Source organism: Bos javanicus, chromosome 26, assembly GCF_032452875.1.
Source record: "Bos javanicus breed banteng chromosome 26, ARS-OSU_banteng_1.0, whole genome shotgun sequence".
NCBI lineage: Eukaryota > Metazoa > Chordata > Mammalia > Artiodactyla > Bovidae > Bos > Bos javanicus.
This window is the reverse complement of record NC_083893.1, coordinates 34,490,256-34,511,203: the sequence shown is the minus strand read 5'-3', so window position 1 is coordinate 34,511,203 and position 20,948 is coordinate 34,490,256. Positions and strand designations below refer to the sequence as shown.

The following is a 20,948-nucleotide window of genomic DNA, read 5'->3' as shown; positions in this document are numbered from 1 at the left end:
AGTAGACATAAGGGACGCGGGTTCCATCCCTGGGTCGGAAAGATTCCCTGGAGAAGGGCATGGCAACCCACTCCAGTATTAATTCTTGGAGAATCCCATGGACAGAGGAGCCTGGTAGGCTACAGTCATAGCGTCACAAATAGTCAGACACAACTGAAGTGACTTAGCACACATGCACAAGCAGAGTAGGGGTGGGGTGTGACTGCTAATGGGTGTGAGGTCTCTTTTCGGGGTGATAAAAATGTACCCCAAAATACCAAAATTACGACTTATGGTTATGGTCACATAATACTGTGAATATTCCGAAAGACATTGAGTTGTGCACTTTAAATGGGTAGATTTTAGGATATGTGAATTATATGCTGTTAGATTTTAGGATGTGTGAATTATATGCTGATAAAGTCTGCTATTTTGTTTTTATAAGTTAAACTGAAATGATGATCCAAAAAGTTATAAGGTTCATTGAGCGCACTGAATATTCGCTGGGTGTTACCCAGCAGAAGAGCATGTGTCTGTTGCTAAAAGTCATAAAAGACAGCAGAGTTGGTAGTTCAGCGTATTTGTGTTTCAGGTGGAGCACATGGTTATCTATTTATGATCAAGGACCTTGAACTGCAGCTCACCTTATTCCCTCTCTCAAACACTGTGGGACCATCATGGTTTCCCTTTGGGGCATGCTCACTGTCTGTTGGGAAAAGTGCCAGGCACTTTACAGACATTAACTCATTTATCCTGACATTAACTCATTTATCCTCGTGTCTGAATAGAATTTATCCCCATTTTACAGATGAGGAAAGTAAGGCTTGGGGAAGAAAAGTAACTTGTCTCAAGATCACAGACCTAAGAGGTGTGGAACCTGGATTCACATGAGGTCTGTCCGACCAGAATCCAGGTTGTGATCATCTCACGGCTAGAGGGGACCCCTCCCTGAGAGCCATCGTGTCATAGTGCATGGCTCCCAATTTGCCTGCACTGCGAGCTGCGAGATAGTCCTAACTCAGCATCTAAGAAATAGGCCAACTGTACTCTGATACTATCACTCACCTCTGCCTCCTTCCCGGGGAGATGAGGAAGCCGCAGTCTGGTCCTTAGCTTCCCTGCAAGGATGTCCAGGATGAACCTTGCTCACTGTCTTCTATTCCATGTTGCCCTTTGCTCACTATGTTTAAGCCAAACCAGGTGTCCTGATGGTCCCCAAACATACCCCAACCCACCCCTCTATTGTCTACGATGCCTTACTCTTCCTTTCTACTCACTTAAATCCTGCCACCTACCCTTTCTTAAAGGCCCAGCTGAGAGGATACTTTCTGGTTTCTCTCTCAATTTACACTTTTATTGCAGCACACGATTTACTCTCTACCTTGTATTTCCATTCACACTCTTTCTCTTTCTCCATCTCTCTGTCTCCTTACCTGACTGTCTCTCCTTTCCTCTACCTCCTTCCACCTACCCTACCTGAATAAATTGTAAACTCTTTGAGGCCAGTTTCTGGGATTTACACGAATGTCTTGGAAGAAGGGCTGTCATTTTCATCTTCCATTGCTTTTGTCCATGAAGCCTCTGGGTCAGAAGGCTGCCCAGCAAGCCATGGCTCTCCCACCTCCAGGCCTGGCTCCCACTCTCCCTCCCCTTAAAACATCCTCCCTTGTCACTGTTCACCTTCTGCCCACACCATGGTCTCAAATTCCCTGAAACTCTCCAACTCTTTGTCCCAGCCTACTGCATGCTTCTCTCTTCAGAAGTCTTCAGTTGTGTCCAACTCTTTGTGACCCCATAGACTATACAGTCCCTGAAATTCTCCAGGCCACATACTGGAGAGGGTTGCCATTCCCTTCTCCAGGAGATCTTCCCAACCCAGGGATTGAACCCAGGTCTCCCGCACTGCAGACGGATTCTTTACCAGCCGAGCCACCAGGGAAGCCCTCCGAAGTCCTAGCCTAGATCAGAAGGCTGTCCTAACCTCCCAGGACAGCATGTTCTCTCTGCATTGATCAGCTTCCTGTGTGCTGTGCACAGCACTGGGGAGGGCCTGGGTGGTCTGTCTCCACAGTTCCCCAGAAGGCCTGGGACAGCACAGCACACACAGCGGCTCTCACATGCTCACTATTTGTTGACTGTAGATAAGAAGTTATTTCCCAAGTGTTGGAATTTAGGAGTTTTAATGGAAGTATTTATTTAATGTCTCTCTGTCCTCTTCCCTGGTCCCATGTTGAACTTCAAATATATTTCTTTCTGTCCCGGTGATAGATTTTACTAGGTCTGAGCTTTGCTAAACTTCAGGAAATAATCTCTTTTCTCCCACTCCTGTGGATGAATCTCTGAAGTTAAATGAGAGAATGATCAAACCACTCAGGGTCAGATTCTCTGTCACCTGGGTGCCTGGGAAAATACCTGGCAAGGTGACAAGTATAGATTATGTGTGTTTGCCTTTCCTTGCAAAGGTAACACTGGGCAGAGTTATGTCATACAGAAAGCCTGAACAAGTCAGAACTTCATTTCTGGAAGGAGCCTAAACACCGAAAGAGCAGTCCCAGCGTTTGTTAGATCATGTCTGACTCTGCACGTTGGATGCTGTGAACTCAGGTCCTTTGCTTTCCTCCTCCTCTTGGGTGTGCAGACCCACGAGAGACCCAGGAAGAGGTGACGGTGTGTGTTTATTCACACAGAGCAGGAGTGGGAAGGCCACTTCAGAGAGGATTCAAATCTTGTTTCTGAAATTTACCGCCACGTGAATTGAAAGCCTCGTGTTGCTGTTTCCTAGCAGGTAAACCTTGGGCACAGTGCTGTGTTAGTAAACATGTAACAGCAGACTCTGGGAGTAGGCACAGGGCAAAGCCCTGATTTGTTAAGTTTGCTGATTTCTGGGGTGTAAATACCCTCCCCATGGCTGACTTCAAGCTACTAAGATGAAGTCACTGAGCACGCAGTTGGGCAGAGCCTTGTGCAGCCAGCTCTCTGCAGCAGCAGGAGCCAAACGGCTCACCATCCTTGGTGCTCAAGGGCTCAGTGAGGTTAATCTAGGCGTACACACGTTACCTACATTCATTAGTTTGTCTAAAATACTATTTTTCTATTTTAAAAAAATTTATTTATTTTTAATTGGAGAATAATTGCTTTACAATATTGTGTTGGTCTCTGCCATACATCAACATGAGTTAGTCACAGGTATACATATGTCCCCTTCCTCTTGAACCTCCCTCCCACCTCCCACCCCATCCCACCCCCCTAGATTGTCACGGAGCACCAGTTCGAGCTCCCTGAGTCACACAGCAAATTCCCACTGGTTATCCGTTTTACATGTGGTAATGTATATGTTTCCATTCTACTCTCTCAGTTTGTCCCACCCTCCCCTTCCCCACTGTGTCCTCAAGTCTGGTCTCTATGTGTGTGTTTCCACTGCTGCCTTGCAAATAAGTTCATCAGGACCGTCTTTCTAGATTCCATATATATGCATTAATATATGATATTTGTTTTTCTCTTTCTGACTTACTTCACTCTGTATAATAGGCTCTAGGTTCATCCTCATTAGAACGGACTCAGATATGTTCCTTTTTATGGCTGAGTAATGTTCTATCGTATATTTGTAAAACAGCTTCTTTATCCATTCATCTGTCAGTGGACATCTAGGTTGCTTCCATGTTCCAGCTATTGTAAATACTGCTGGAATGAACAATGGGGTACAAGTGTCTTTTTCAATTAGGGTTTTCTCAGGATATATGCCCAATAGTGGGAATGCTGGGTCACATGGTGGTTTTATTCCAATGAGTCAGTTCTTTGCATCAGGTGGACAAAGTATTGGAGTTTCAGCTTCAGCATCAGTCCTTCCAATGAACACCCAGGACTGATCTCCTTTAGGATAGACTGGTTGGATCTCCTTGCAGTCCAAGGGACTCTCAAGAGTCTTCTCCAACACCACAGTTCAAAAGCATCAATTCTTCGGCACTCAGCTTTCTTTATAATAGTCCAACTCTCACATCCATACATGACCACTGGGAAAACCATACCCATGATGAGACGGACCTTTGTTGGCAAAGTAATGTCTTTGCTTTTTAATATACTGTCTAGGTTGGTCATAACTTTTCTTCCAAGGAGTAAGCGTCTTTTAATTTCATGGCTGCAATCACCATCTGCAGTGATTTTGGAGCCCCCCAAAATAAAGTCAGCCACTGTTTCCACTGTTTCCCCATCTATTTGCCATGAAGTGATGGGACCAGATGCGATGATCTTAGTTTTCCAAATGTGAGCTTTAAGCCAACTTTTTCAGTCTGCTCTTTCACTTTCATCAAAAGCCTCTTTAGTTCTTCTTCACTTTCTGTTATAAGGGTGATGTCATCTGCATATCTGAGGTTATTGATATTTCTACTGGCAATCTTAATTCCAGCTTGTGCTTCACCCAGCCCATCGTTTCTCATGATGTACTCTGCATATAAGTTAAATAAGTGAAAGAAAGTAAAGTCGCTCAGTCGTGTCCAACTCTTTGCGACCCCATGGACTGTAGCCTATCAGGGTCCTCTGTCCATGGGATTCTCCTGGCCAGAATACTGGAGTGGATTGCCATTTCCTTCTCCAGGGGATCTTCCCAAACCAGGGATCGAACCCGGGTCTCCCGCATTGCAGGCGGATGCTTTACCATCTGAGCCACCAGGGAAGCCCTATTCCTATTTGGAACCAGTCTGTTGATCCATGTCCAGTTCTAACTATTGCTTCCTGACCTGCATACAGATTTCTCAAGAGGCAGGTCAGGTGGTCTGGTATTCCCATCTCTTTCAAAATTTTCCACAATTTATTGTGATCCACACAGGCAAAGGCTTTGGCATAGTCAATAAAGCAGAAATAGATGTTTTTCTGGAACTCTCTTGCTTTTTGATGATCCAGCAGATGTTGGCAATTTGATCTCTGGTTCCTCTGCCTTTTCTAAAGCCAGTTTGAACATCTGGAAGTTCACGGTTCATGTATTGCTGAAGCCTGGCTTGGAGAATTTTGAGCATTACTTTACTAGCGTGTGAGATGAGTGCAATTGTGTGGTAGTTTGAGCATTCTTTGGCATTGCCTTTCTTTGGGATTGGAATGAAAGCTGACCTTTTCCTGTGGCCACTGCTGAGTTTTCCAAATTTGCTGGCATATTGAGTTCAGCACTTTCACAGCATCATCTTTTAGGATTTGAAATAGCTCAATTGGAATTCCATCACCTCCACTAGCTTTGTTCATAGTGATGCTTCCTAAGGCCCACTTGACTTCAGATTCCAGGATGTCTGGCTCTAGGTGAGTGATCACACCATCGTGATTATCTTGGTCATGAAGATCTTTTTTGTACAGTTCTTCTGTGTATTCTTGCCACCTCTTCTTAATATCTTCTGCTTCTGTTAGGTCCATACCATTTCTGTCCTTTATCGAGCCCATCTTTGCATGAATGTTCCCTTAGTATCTCTAATTTTCTTGAAGAGATCTCTAGTCTTTCCCATTCTGTTGTTTTCCTCTGTTTCTTTGCATTGATTGCTGAGGAAGGCTTTCTTATCTCTCCTTGCTATTCTTTGGAACTCTGCATTCAGATGCTTATATCTTTCCTTTTCTCCTTTGCTTTTTGCTTCTCTTCTTTTCACAGCTATTTGTAAGGCCTCCTGAGACAACCATTTTGCCTTTTTGCATTTCTTTTTCTTGGGAATGGTCTTGATCCCTGCCTCCTGTACAATGTCACGAACCTCTGTCCATAGTTCTTCAGGCACTCTGTCTATCAGATCTAATCCCTTGAATCTATTTCTCACTTCCACTGTATAATCATAAGGGATTTGATTTAGGTCATACCTGAATGGTCTAGTGGTTTTCCCTACTTTCTTCTCCATGAAAGTGAAAGTAATAGTGAAGTCACTCAGTCGTGTCCAACTCTTTGCGACCCCATGGACTGTAGCCTACCAGGCTCCCCGTCCATGGGATTTTCCAGGCAAGAATACTGGAGTGGGTTGCCATTTCCTTCTCCAGGTCATCTTCCCCACCCAGGGATTGAAACCGTGTCTCCCGCAGACGCTTTACTGTCTGAGCCACCAGGGAAGTCCAAAAAACGTGTTTTTCTAACTAGACAGAAAGGTCCCACCCCCATAGTGGCTGTTAAAATACTGTTTAATGAATTAGTAATTCCGAATGCACTAATAAGTAGAAGTAGCCAAAAATCAAAAAGGCAAACACAGCTGGGAAGCATCCTGGTCCTGAATCAACTTCTTGGTTCTTTGTTTTTTTAAACCCCTCTTAAGTGTCTGGATTTGGAATTAGTAGGTGAAGGCCATGGTGATTTCAGGCCTAAAGTTAAACCCCATCCCAGGGCCTGAGGCCTAAATGCTGATAGCCTATGACCCTCAGTCTTCACCTGAGTACCCTCAATGGCCCCAGGGGGGCCAGCATCCGTCCCAATCTCAGAGTCAGCACAGAGGTGGCTCTTCCAGCAGTCCAAAAAGATGTGGTGTTCTGGCAGCAGGCTTCAGGCTGAAGTCACAGCCCAATCTTTCGACTTGATCCATTTCTAAATGGAATTGCTGGTACAGGGACAATTTGAGAGCCCTGGGTGACCTTAAAAGGCTGTATCACATTTCAGCAGGGAATTTTATTATACTTTAGCAATTCCTGCTCATAGGGCTTGGTGACTGCCTCTCCCGACATTCAGCTGACTCGGGCATCGACGTGTCAGGCCAACGCTGTGGGGGCTCCCATGAGAAGATGACCTCATGTTTCCATTTCCACCCTGTGAGGTATTCTTAAGCCCTTTTGTGTGGCCTCGGGGCAGTGGAGGCACATGGCAGGCGAGGCAGGATTGGGAGTCTCCTAACTGCTAACCCAAGGTCCTTTCTAATTACTGTTCAAGAGGAGAGGTGGGGCTTTTTACCCATGACTGTGCTTCGAAGTGAAATCACTCAGTGCTGTCAGAGATGGACCGGTACTGCTGCTGCTGCTAAGTCACTTCAGTCGTGTCCGACTCTGTGCGACCCCATAGACGGCAGCCCACCAGGCTCCCCCATCCCTGGGGTTATCCAGGCAAGAACCTGGGTCCCCATTTCCTTCTCCAATGCATGAAAGTGAAAAGTGAAAGTGAAGTCACTCAGTCGTATCCGACTCTTGGTGACCCCATTAACTGCAGCCCACCAGGCTCCTCCGTCCATGGGATTTTCCAGGCAAGAGTACTGGAGTGGGGTGCCATTGCCTCCTCCGAAGAGATGGACTAGGAGAGGTCAAAGAAGGGTGTTGCCTTAAGTGAGTCATCTCAACCAAAAGGTGTGTCGAGGGAGTCAGTCTTTTAGAAGCAGGAGGATAAGACACCCAAGCTGATGTTAAACCCCTTCTAAGATTAACCTTTATATGTAAAAGACAGGGCTAGCATGGCAGGGTAGAAGCATCCTATGATTTACACAGAGGAAGTTTTCTAGCTGAATTTTTATTATCCTAGCACCTCTTTGCCTTGGGGGAATCAGATTAACTGGATTAGAGCCTGGGCTGTTTCTATAATCAGGATCCCAGCTGCCCCATGGCTGATGGTGTCTTTTATGTTGGGAGGAATAGCAGAGGCCTATGGCATTGGCTCAGAAAAGAAACGTCAGATACTGGGACCTCTTACAAGTGGAAAGCCCAAAGTGGCAGAAAGTTAGAGCTGTCTGACTGCTCGCTGGGAGGGTTTGTGCTAAGGCAGCCCTGTGCTTTGTGCCAAATAATAATCCTGATTACCAGATTAACGTAGTGGGAGAAAATTAGGTCACGGAAGCCAATTCAAGAGAAGGATCATTTTGGGTAACTAACGACACAGTGACCGTGGGTAGCTTCCTGTAACTACTACTTGCCACAGCAGGAAATAGACTTTTAGGTAAACTATGAATTAAGCACTCTATGCATTTATTTAAACTCTTGAGTTTCTTGATTCCTAGGCTCAATAATAGTGCCACTCTAGCATAAAGAAAGGGAGTAGGAGGTGGAGAGAAGTGGTAGGAGGGGGAGAACACATCTGTGTGATACGCGTTTACAATTAAGTGGGAACTGGGGTAGAAGGGCTTCCCTGGTGGTTCAGTGGTAAAAAATCCACCTGCCGATGCAGGAGATGCGGGTTCGATCCCTGGGTCAGGAAGATCCCTTGGAGAAGGAAATGGCAACCCACTCCAGTATTCTTGCCTGGGAAATCCCATGAGCAGAGGAGCCTGGTGGGCTACAGTCCATGGGGTCGCAAAAGAGTCGGATGTGACTGGTGGTTCAGATGGTAAAGCGTCTGCCTGCAATGCGGGAGACCTTGGTTCGATCCCTGGGTCAGGAAGATCCCCTGGAGAAAGAAATGGCAACCCACCCCAATACTCTTGCCTGGAAAATTTCATGGACCGAGGAGCCTGGTAGGCTACAGTCCAGGGGGTCGCAAAGAGTCGGACACGACTGAGCGACTTCATTTCACGACTTAGTGACTCAACAGCAACAAGGCAGTAAAGCTTAGAAAGTATTCTTAGGAGAAAATCCGTCTCTCTGAAATGTAGACTCCCAGGAGAACAGGACTCCTGGCTTTAGGCAGAAACCAAGCTCACCAGCAGAATATCATTGTGTGATTGCAAATCCAGACCAGTCCTAACCAGAGACAATTTTCCAGCCCAGACCTCTGCTCAGAGCGGAGGCAGTGTCCTCCTAAAGTCGGGTTGCTTTTCCTCAGTCTGTTCCCCTTCCCCTGCAAGTGTTCTTTTCCCGTAAATCACTGCAGCCTGGAATAACTTTTGGTATTTGAAGTGCTATTTCCCATCTGCTTATTTACTAGCAGGTGTTACCTTTGGGATTCTCATGCAGCTGGGTATTCAGCATTTCTGAACTGTGTAATCAGAATCTAATACATCACACTAGCGTGGTTTCCGTCTAGGCTGCACAAGACTTTCCTGTGGAAACCCCCTACTCAGTGCTTCAGAGCCTGGGCTTTGGAGTCGGAAGACTTCCTCGCTGAGTGATCTCAAACAAGGTTTTGAACTCCTTGCTTTGGTATTCTGCTCTGCAAAACAGGAATAATGAAATAACTCCCCCCAAAAGGCAGTTGTAAGATTATCTGTCATTGCCGGGATAAAACAGTTATGACAGGGCCTTGGACATAGTAAGTGTTCAATAAATTCTTCTTGTTGCAATAATAGAATAGTGTTACAGAGTGACCTTGCGATGTCATATGTTCAGGAGTCTCTAGCTTCATGGGGGAGGTACCTCAGTAGTGGTATTGAATGGTAACCCTGTTTTCCCTGATCTAAAAATTGAACTGAGGAGCACAGAGAGAACAACTCAGGTTATTTGATATCAGAAGAATCCCAAAAATCTGGAGAAATTGAACACTGAGCTTGGGATTTTATAGGGTCAGGACTGATGCATTGTGAAGCAAAAGCAAACACAAAATAAGAGACAATTAAATGCTGGACAACAGTGCAGGTATTTAGTGCTTTAGGACTTGGAGGAGGATGAAATATTTTATGAATATGAAGTACAGTGATAGCTTCAGATAAGAGCCAGGATGTGGACTAGGCCTTGTGTGTCAGGTTGGCTTTGAGCGGATGAGGCGTTGTTCAGTTGCTCAGTCGTGTCTGATTCTTTGTGACCCCATGGACTACAGCACACCAGGCTTCCCTGTCCTTCACTATCTCCTGAAGCTTGCTCAAACTCATGTCCATTGAGTCGGTGATGCCCTCCAGCCATTGCATTCTCTGTTGTCCCCTTCTCCTCCTGCCCTCCAATCTTTCCCAGCATCAGGGTCTTTTCTAATGAGTCAGCTTTTCACATCAGGTGGCCAAAGTATTGGAGCTTCAGCATCAGTTCTTTCAATAAATAGTCATGACTGGTTGGATCTCCTTGCAGTCCAAGGGACTCTCAAGATTCTTCTCCAACACCACAGTTCAAAAGCATTAATTCTTCAGTGAGCAGCTTTCTTTATGGTCCAACTCTTACATCCATACATGACTACTGGAAAAACCATAGCTTTGACTAGACGGACCTTTGTTGGCAAAGTAATGTCTCTGCTTTTTAATATGCTATCTAGGTTGGTCATAACTTTTCTTCCAAGGAGCAAGCAAATGAGGAAAGGAGAAGTTATTCTAAGTGAGGCATATGACGTGAGTGAAGGCAAGGAAGATGAAGATCAGGAAGTAGTCAGGAGGCCTCATTAAAGGAGGCTTTGTATATTCATACAAATGGACAGCAGAGGACTTTAGTGTTCAGGACCAATCAACACAGTGAGAAGTACTTAACAAATGTAGTCCCTTTTTAGATATCTAAGTAGCTATCATGGGTGATGTTATTGAAGATCTCTGAAATAGTACCAAGAACTTTAGATTTGATAGATTGGGACTAAGAGAAATAATGGAAGTTATTTTGTTTTTATTTTAATAAATTTTATTTTTAGAGCAGTCTTAGACTTACAGAAAATTTGAGAAAATAATAGTTTCCATATACTAGTTTTCCATGTGAGTAACATCTTGTATTAACATAATTCTTTTGTAATAGTTAATGAACCAAGATTGACACGTTGTTAAGTCTGCATTTTATTTGTATTTTCTTGTCTTTTTCTGATGTCTTTTTCCTGTTCTGGGATTCCATCCAGGACACCATACTGCATTTAGTCATCGTGTCATTTTCAGCTCCTCCTGGCTGCGCCAATGTGACTTTCCTTCTTGTTTTTGATGATCTTGATGACTGTGAAGAGTACTAATCAGGTTTTTGTGCAAAGTCCCTCATTTGGGGGATTTTCTCATGATTAGACTAGGGTTATGAAGTTTATGGGAAAGAAGGTCATGGGGGAAAAGTGCCAGTTGTCATGACATCATATCAGAAGTACACACTCTCAACATGATGTTGATTGTTGATGTTGACCTCGATCACCCAGGTGAGGTAGTGCTTTTCAGATTTGTTCACTGTAAAGGTTCTCTCCCACCCCTCTTCCATACTGTCCGCTCTGGAATGAAGTCACCAAGCACAGCCTGAGCTTAAGGAGTGGGGAGTGATGTCCACCTCTTTGAGTGACCTACACTTCCAAGGCCACATTGAAGACAAAAGAGCCAAGCTGCTGGGAACTCTCAGCAATCTTGAGAAAGGGGTTGAAGGCTGGATTTATGTGGTGAGCAAAGGGATGACTAAAGGATGGGAGGGTGGACAGAATTTCCTGGGGGATGAATGAGAGGGTGGACTCAGGATGACTGAGAGGTTCCAAGCATCAGTGATTAGGGGCTTGTTTGGGCGTAAAGAGCACTGCATTGGTTTATTGCCAACTCTGTTTCATGGCTGTGTCACCTTGGGTGAGGCATATTGTCCCTCTGAGTCTCAGTCTGCCTATTTTAAAAATGGGCTTGACTGTTACTGCTCTTCCTACCTCATAAGGCTCCTGCGAGAGTGACTTGAGATAATGCAGATGGAAGGGTTTTGAAAACCATCAAGCCTGATGTGGTTTCAAAGGCTGGTGGAGAGACTGATGGTGCTAATGAGAGGGAAGGGCAATTGGGAGGGGGAATATATTACCTGGGAGACTCTGAATAGTTCAAATCAGTTCAGTTCAGCTGCTCAGTCACGTCCAACTCTTTGCAACCCTATGGATTGCAGCATGCCAGACTTCCCTGTCCATCACCAGCTCCTGAAGCTTGCTCAAACTCATGTCAGTTGAGTTGATGATGCCTTCCAACCATCTTATCCTCTGTTATCCCCTTCTCCTTCTGTCTTCAATCTTTCCCAGCATCAGGGTCTTTTCTAATGAGTCAACATCATGTGGCCAAAGTACTGAAGCTTCAGCTTTAGCATCAATCCTTCCAATGAATATTCATGACTGATTTCCTTTAGGATTGACTGGTTGGATCTCCTTGCAGTCCAAGAGACTCTCAAGATTCTTTTCCAACACCACAGTTCAAAAGCATCAATTCTTCAATGCTCAGCTTTCTTAATGGTCCAACTCTCACATCCATACGTGACTTCTGGAAAAACCATAGCTTTGACCATACATACCTTTGTGGGCAAAGTAAAAGGATATCTTTTATTGGTGGGATCCAACATTCTGCTGTTGATCATTTTTCAGCAGTTGCAATTTTGGAGTTCTCGCAGGAAAAGATGAGCACACATCCTTCTACTCCACCATCTTGACGGGTGTGAATAGTTCCGATAGCCTGGGGCAATTATAATGCATACCGAGAATGCTGTCATATAGGCTCATGATAGTCACCCACTAAAGAGATTTTTATTTCCAATATGCTTTCTCAGATGTTCTGATTCTAGTGGTCTAGTTTCATGGTCTGTCCCCTAGATAGGAGGAACTTAGATGAGGTGAAGCTGGTTCTGAATATTAGGAAGGACTCCACCTAATCATTTTAGCTTTCCTCTTATGGCTATAATTTCCTCTGTTTGACGACACTGAAGGTGATAGTTTTCCTTAGTGATCTCCACTTCCTGTCCCAGCCTCATTGCCTGTAATCTCCAGTAGGCATTTCCAAAGTAACATAGCCTAATGGAACTGTGGTTCCTGTTCTATGCTAGAGTCTCAGCGATAAGGCTAACCTGCTTCGCTTGACTGTGAGAGGCAGTGTGAAATTTATGTTAGGCCTGCAATAGGCTGCCTTAACTGAGTCTCCAGAATCCCTCCAAACCGGAGTGGAGGAATCCTTTTACCTTTTCAGGCAAACAGACTCTTGGTTCTTCATACACATTTCCTCACTGTTAAGGAGATACACAACCATGCTTCAGGTTTTCTATTGTATTATTCTTTTTGTAGCAACAAACTGATAAGCCATGGACAATTTTAACCATGTCTGCCCAAATTCCGGGATGAACCACTGACTACTTGGTACAATAGAAAGATTTGGGAAGTCCAAGTGCTAAGTGTACCTCTGCCGATAATTTGGGGCTGACTTTGGGCAAGGAATGTAAGCTCTTGGCTCCTCATTTTCCCTATCAGTAGAGTAAGGAGGGACCACCCAGGCTCTGAAAGATGAAGCAATCAAGGAAAAAGTAGGAACAGGGCCAGCTGGCAAATAAGAGGAGTACAGAATTAATGTCATTTTTATATTGCAGCTGACTCAGCATATTTCAAAAATGTAGAATTGAGCCAAAGAACATACATTTGGTATTAACCAAACTGCCAAAGGAAGTTATGTAAAGCCTCTTTATTGAGCTTGAAAAAGGAGAGACATTCTTTTCTCTACCCTGATTTGGGTTGGGAAGAAATCAGTACTGAGTCTCTTTTGCTCTTTGGATTCTGTCCTCTAACAAGCAAAGCCCATTTCTTCACATGTAGGTGGTTCTGAGATGTGTCTGCCTAGGCTGATGTGGGATGGAGCAGTAAGTAAAATGATAAAGTCTCCACTCATCCCTGGGTGAAAACAGAGGTCATCTCTGGGCATGGAGGATTTCGCAGTGTAATATATATTTCCAAAGGGAAATGCTTGCAAAATGCAGATGCTGATCCCAATTCTGACTTTATGACTGGTGCCAGCCTTTGCCCTGGCACCTTTGTTGAGACAAAGGGGAGAGCCAAGAAGTGAAATGATATTTTCCTTCCCTCATCATTACTCAGCAAGCCTAGCCAGCTTGCTTAGTTATAAAAAAATCAAGTGTCAAGAGAAACTGCAATGCAGTTTCTCATCCAAAAATGCATTCTCCCTCGTGGTCAAGAGATCCACTGTGTTCTAATATTGTTTCTGAGATGGATGGCCTTGTGGGTTAATTTTTTCCACTCTAACTCTACTCTGTAACTTGCTTCCCAATATTGTCTGAATTCTGTGGGGACAATCGTTCTTAAACTGTAGTGTGTAGAATCACCTGAGGAGCTTACTAAAATGATAGGTCTCCTGACTTTAACCCCTAGTTCAGTGGGGTTGAGGAATCTTCATTTTTATTTTTATTTATTTTTTAACTTTTTATTTTATATTGGTAATAGCTGATTAACTAATGTTGTGATAGCTAATTAGCTAATTAATAGCTAATTAACAATGTTGTGATAGTTTCACGTGGACAGCAAAGGCACTCAGCCACACATATACATGTATACGTTCTTCCCCAAACTCCCCTCCCATCCCAGCTGTCACATAACATTGAGCAGAGTTCCCTGTGCCTTTGGTAGGACCTTGTTGTCATAGTCACTAAATATGTCTGACTCTTTTGAGACCCCATGGGCTATAACCCACCAGGCTCCTCTGTCCATGGGATTTCCCAGGCAAGAATACTGGAGTGGGTTGCCAATTCCTTCTCCAAGGGATCTTCCTAACTCAGGAATGGAACCTGAGTCTCCTGCATTGCAGATTCTTTACCACTGAGCCACCTGGGAGGCAGGACTTTATACATTATCCATTTAAAATATAGCAGTGTGTACATGTCCATCCCAAACTATCCCTTTCCCCCATCCTTCCCCGCTGGGAATTGTAAGTTGGTTTCTTTAAGGAAAATAAGTCTGTAAGTCATCTGTATCATTTCTTTTCAGATTCCACATGTAAGAGATATCATACGTTATTTCTCTTTCTCTGTCTGACTTCTTTCACTTAATATGATAATCTCCAGGCCCATTCATGATGCTGCAAATGGCATTATTTCATTCTTTCTAATGGCTGAGTAATAGTCTATTGTGTATATGTACCACATCTTTAACCATTCATCTGTTGATTGACATGGGTTGTTTCCATGTCCCACCTATTGTAAATAGTGCTGCAATGAACACTGGGGTGCATGGAGGAATCTGCATTTTTAATACATGACACGGGGGGTTCTGTTAAAGGGGATCAGCAGCACTATCTTGAGGATCACCATCTGGGTACCATGCCAAGCAAGCAATATTTTACCATACACAGTGTATAAGCCTTTACAAGCCAAGTCCTAGTTGTAGCTTTGAAACAGCTCTTGAGCCCACCTAAATAAATTATTGCCCAACTTACAACAGTCATTGCTGGGCTTATAATAATTTCTGATTTAGACAAATGGCCCAGGAAGAACATGAGCTTGGGAGTCAGAAAGGCCTGGGTGTGGATCTTTGCGCCTCTACTTACTATTCTTTGAGCAGGCTGCTTAGCTTCTCTGAGGCTCAGTTTCCTCAATCTGTGAAATGGGAACAGTATTACCCACCTTACTGAGAGAGGGTGGTGAGGATGGAATAAAATGACACGTGTAAGCACCTCACCGACAGGGGAGCCTGGCACTTGGAGACAGATGCTGAATAAATATTATTTTCCTCCATTTGTACTGGAAGCAAGAATTTGAAACAAACACATGAAAAACCTTGCATAAAGCAGACAGTGTTATGGGAAGCTTTTTTTTAATGCCCAGATCAATCGGTTTTTGGCCTTACTGCACATCACTTTAGAAGTCAGTGCTTGTTTAGAGATCTTGGAAGCCTGTCCCTTCTTAATTCCTTCAGGCAGGACTGACTTCGGTTGTGAATATAGGTTTCCAGGAGAGACCCCAGCAGGGAAACGCAGGGCTATCATGATGTTGACACCTTTGCCAAACGCTTCAGGGTCCAGTGCAGAAAATTCAGATCAGGTGTTGAACCCGAAGCTACAGCTGCTCCTAGTCTCGGTCTCACAAGAAGAACCTTGTTCCTGAGAATCTAGCTAGTAATGGACTATTTGGACTGTCTTGCTCAAGCTCTTTCCAGGCGAAATGTGAACGGTACAGTGGTCCGAGAGAAACAATGAACTATTATACTTGGCGTGTTACGGAGAGCTCCTTGCTGGGAGGTGATTTCGCAGTTCAGTTTCAGCAATACCTGCCCACACCCACCCTCTCTCACCATGTCCAACCCGGTTTTACTGTTTGAAAAAAAAATGACCTTTGTTCTTTGTGCTGGTTGATTAATTTTAGGCTCACTGTTCTTATCCCCTATCATGCTCATGTCGGTACTTATGCAATACGTTTTTATATTTTGCATGATTCCTCCTTCTGAGGACCCAAATCAGAAAAAGGGGAATTTACTAGCAAAAAATGCCTCTCTGAATTCTCTGGCTGAACAAACGGCAAGTTCAGTGAAGACCCTTGGGTAGCATCAAGTCACAGGTGGCCTCTTGCTGTCTTCTCTCTTGAAACTTTGTCAGGGGAGCCTGCAATCCTGTCCTGGGGCGGGGCGGTCACAACAACTTCCATTCTCTGAAGGCTACACTCTGGAAACTGAAAGAATAATCCCTATAAACCCCATCATATGATTGTAGAGCCTGGAAAGAGCCTCAGATCTGACCCCGCTTATTTTACAGGAGAGGAGTCTGAGGTTCAGAGACGTCCACACAGTTTCTAATTGATTTTTTCTTTAATGACTACCTGCAGTGTGTACCCGGAACCGTGCGCATGATGTGTACTAAGTCACTTTAGTCATGTTCAACTCTTTGTGACCCCGTGGACTTTAGTTCACCAGGCTCCTCTGTCCATGAGATTTTTCAGGCAAGAATACTAGAGTGGGTTGCCATTTCCTTCTCCAGTGCACACAATGGGAGGCTCACAATAGACCTCCAACAGGTTCCATGAGCTGCCAAATGAAGAGGAGGAATGACTGTCTGGTAGACGAGGAACTAGCCAGTGCCTGCTAAGAAGGAAATAAATGTTGACTGAGCCCCTTTTGTGCACGAGTGCTCTGCTGTGTTCTGAGGAGCTAGGAGAAGGGAAGAGGAATCCCAGTGGGGAGAAACAATATATGAACTTTATTAATAACTAGTCCCCATTCTCAGGGAACTTACAGTCTGCAGTGAACTCCTGGCTCAAAGGCATTTTCTAAATCAAGATAGGTACATATCACACCATATTGAACCAAGCAAGATTATGTACTTAATGACTCAAAAATTTAATACATAGTCCTCGAGATGTTTGGGAAGAAGAGAGAAGAGTGCTGGCTCCCAGGGAAATAAGCATTTTCCCCAACAGTGGGCTGTTACAGCCACAATGCTCTTTTTGCTTTGTGTATCCCCATGATTATGACATGGCGGCAGGGGCTCCATTGGTGCTTGTTGAATCAATATGTGGCTCATTTGATACTAAAATTATGGGCATATTTATGCCCACCCACAATGACTCCTTTTGTAGGAATGCTTTCTACTCACATGGATCTTTCCTGTTTTTCTTTCAGTGGCCCACCCTCAGGACCCTCACCACCCATCAGAGAAGCCTGTCATTCACTGCCATAAATGTGGAGAGCCGTGCAAAGGGGAAGTGCTTCGGGTCCAGACCAAGCATTTCCACATCAAATGTTTCACCTGCAAAGGTAAGGCACCTCTGGCTTCCTGGAGACGTGGCGTGTCACGGTCACTGCTTGTCTTGGAGGCAGCCCCATCTCCCTAACTCCATACCAGTTGATAATTGAATGTGCTCCTAAGTCCTGAAGTTGTTCACCTTCTCTAATTCAGGAATAGACTGAAGTTAAGGGGAATACTGAGCTTTCCCTAGCCCCAAGACCAGGGGTACACAGGCCTTTGGGTGTTCACTGAGGTTCCTCATCCTGAGAGGGAAGACTAACTGTGAAAGAGCAATGAAATGAAGTTTTGTGTTTTGTGCTTTATAGTTCTTTAAAAAAATTGAAAAAACATTTAAATATTATTGAAGTACATTTGATTGCCTGGAAAATTCCATGGACAGTGGAGCCTGGCAGACTACAGTCCAGGGGGTTGCAAAAGAGTTTGACATGACTTTGTGACTGAGACACGGACATGACACGGCATGTTGCTGTTCAGTCGCTACGTTGTGTGTGACTCTTTGCGACTCCATGGACTGCAGCGGGTCAGATCCCTGTCCTTCACCATATCCCAAAGTTTGCTCAAAGTCATGTCCATTGAACTGGTGATGCTATCCAGCCATCTCATCCTCTGTCGCCCCCTTCTCCTCCTGCCTTCAATCTTTCCCAACATTGGAGTCTTTTCCAATGAGTCAGTTCTTTGCATCAGGGGGCCAAAGTATTGGAGTTTCAGCTTCAGCATCAGTCCTTCCAATGAATATTCAGGACTGATTTCTTTTAGAATTGACTGGTTTGGTCTCCTTGCTGTCCAAGGAACTCTCAAGGGTCCCTTTCAGACATGACATAGTTGATTTACAATGTGACGTTAATATCTGCTGTACAGCTAAATGATTCAGTTATACATTATCTGTCATCTTCTTTTCCATTCCGGTTTATCACAGGATGTTGAGTATAGTTCCCTGTGCTATACGGTAGGACCTCTTTATTTACCTGTCCTTTATGTTTCTTTTCAACTGTGATGAGGACTCCGACCCCAAAGTAACCATGTCCCAAAGCCCTTGAATGGGACCAGAGGTGACTTTCCACAATTAGAAAGAAAGCCCTAAGATACAAATGCCTGTGGAAATAAAAAGAAGAGATGGACTCTTGGATTTTGAAAGAGGAGGAAGAAAGAGGACACTGAACATCTTAGAGGAGAGCTAGATAAGTATGAAGGTGGGAAAGGGTTGCAGTGGAGGAATTAGAGTTCACAGCACAAACTTAAACCAGTAAACTGTCCAGGATCAGGATTGGTGAGCAGGAGTTTTGTTGGTGAACCTCTGTTACTTCCTAAGATGTCTGGCATCTTGGAATCTACTGGTCCAAGAGTTATATATCCAATTTGTCAATGTTAATGAAATACATACTCCATGTGTCAAGGAACTTGTGGGGGTATTTCAAGAGATACTGGCTCAGATGGTAAAGAATTTGCCTGCAATGCAGGAGACCTGGGTTCAGTCCCTGGGTCAGGAAGATCCTCTGGAGTAGGAAATGGCAACCCACTCAGGTATTCTTGCCTGGAAAATTCCAGGGACAGAGGAGCCTGGTGGGTTACAGTCCATGGGGTCTCAAAGAGTCCAACACGACTGAGCGACTGAGCATGTGCACGCAGGATAGTGAATAATAAATGCTGTGATGGAGAGAAATACAGGATGTAGACTGGAGGCAGGCAGATAGATCCAGAAAGGCGGTGGGTATTATGGTAGTCCAGGTGGAAGTAATGTAAGGAACATAGAACCAAGTGTGGTAGGGACTCGGGGACAGATTTTAGAGATATTTAGCCAGCTTAACCTTAACCTTACCTTGACCTAAGACATTTAACCTTAACCCAGTTAAGGTTGCTAGGATTTGATGACTGATTGGATGTGAGGAATGAAGAAAGATCCAGAGTTCCAGCTGGACTGCCTGGGTGAACATAAGGTTGCCACCAGATAAGAAAATACAGGAGCACTAGAGAGGCTATTATGAGGAGAGGGGAGGAGTTCAGTTTAGATAACATATTGAGGCTGAGCATACGTGATCCATACAACGTCTCATAGGCTTAGCACTCAAGAGATACTGGTCTGTGTTGGGAAGAAGGATTGAAAGTGTTCGGCATCCAGATAATGGCTAAAGCTATATGATTGTGTGTGGAATTCCCCTGGGAAAGGACAGGAACTGAGTCATAACAAAGCCAGCATCTGAAGGAAGTGGAACCTGATTTCCATTTGTAACCTTGGAAAATGTACCCATCTGGTAATGAGATGAGAAAAGTGGTTTAATTACTGGGTGGATTCTATAATTAAAAGAAAAGGAGATCCCCAAAGCTTCTGCTATTTAAAGAATTTATAATAACTCAGTGGGGATAAAATGTGGCTGCAGGCTTCCGATGGAGCTGCTCTTTGTCTCCAGTACTCAGCAGCTTTGTTTTTCACTCTTGCCTATTAGCAGCAACCATTCCACTAACTTAAAGGAGGCTGTTTTGTTTTTTTTTAATTCTATATGTTCATTCAGATTTTGTTTCAGTGATATGACCATTTTTTAATGCACCACCTTGTCTATATCATGATTGTGATACATACTCTATAAGAGAATAAGAAATTAAGTAGTAAAAATTTGATGTTTAATAATTATGTATTTAATATTTAATAATTGATATATTTAAGTTAATTATGATTATATGGTTTATCTTATTGATATGTTGTTCATTATAATTATTGTTGTCTATCTTGAGCATTTTTTTCAGGATAATGCCTTAGATCCATTTTTCTGTCAGAATGTTCTAGAGCATTTAGAAAAGACCAGGGACCAGAGGATTGAGAAGGGCTGCCTAGCCAAATATTCTGTTTTCATTAAGCCTTTCCTGGACTATCCTGTATAAGATGTCAGCTTCTCCAGATATCACATCTCTTTCCACTGTGTCTTTTTTCCTTAACATTTATTATTATTTAGCATATTTTATTCACGTGTCTCCCTCCTCCACGAGAGAGTAAGCTCCCCCTGAGGGCAGGGATTTTTGTCTGTCTTGTTTATCACTGTGTACCTGGTACCTAGAACAATGCTGATGCATTAGGTGCCCAATGAGGGGAGAGATGACTGAACAAATGAATGAACAGTAGCCATGTATTTCTTTGGAACTTGAATATTTGTAAGTGCTTCTGATGGCATAGCTAGCCAACAAGATTTGTCAAGTGCTTACTATGATATATACCCTCACATGCTTACTAGACAGCAACATTATCTGCTGAAAAGAGTGTAAGTAAGGCTATCTGTCATTGATTACAGAGCGAGGCGTCTCTGCCTGGCAGATGGAACAGATAAGAGAACCTGTGCTAAAGGCCCCTGTCAGGCAGCACTTGGGTGAGATATCACTGCTGTTTAGACCCTTATGCCAGATTAGACCCTTAGCTTTCACTTAACCCACTAGATACAACTCACTCCATGTGGGTTATTTGGGGTTCAGGTGGACATTGATAAAGCACTAGTAAAATGGAGACAGTTTCTTATATTCCCTAAGTGCTGAGCTCCTGCTTTTAACATCTATTTAGAGAATCTGACTCATTTGGAAATTGAGTAGAAGGCAAAATAAACAGGATGCAAGAAAATGAGTCTGATACAAATGTACTCCCTTCTCACAGCAAATGAGAAACCACTTTGATGCCATCTTTTGCTGAGAAAAGGATAATCCTGTATAGCTTATCTTTTGAATTTTCTGCCATGTTAAAGTGTTACCTAGGTAAATAAATATAATTTATATTTTAAAAAAAATATTTAAGAT

The 20,948-nt window shown here is 43.8% G+C and overlaps 1 protein-coding gene and 1 non-coding gene across 17 annotated transcripts in view; one reads left to right on the top strand and one right to left on the bottom strand.

The window, feature by feature from the left end:
- ABLIM1 (actin binding LIM protein 1) overlaps positions 1–20,948 on the top strand; it is a 331,575-nt gene that overhangs the window by 153,615 nt on the left and 157,012 nt on the right. For all 16 annotated transcript variants that reach the window (XM_061403559.1, XM_061403564.1, XM_061403565.1 and 13 more), the window contains one exon: positions 17,051–17,185. In XM_061403559.1, coding sequence (XP_061259543.1) covers positions 17,051–17,185 — 135 coding nt within the window. Of the gene's footprint in view, positions 1–17,050; positions 17,186–20,948 lie in introns of those variants that run through there.
- On the bottom strand, positions 4,577–4,648 carry TRNAC-GCA (transfer RNA cysteine (anticodon GCA)). The gene has a single exon. It is a non-coding gene; the product is annotated as a tRNA-Cys (tRNA).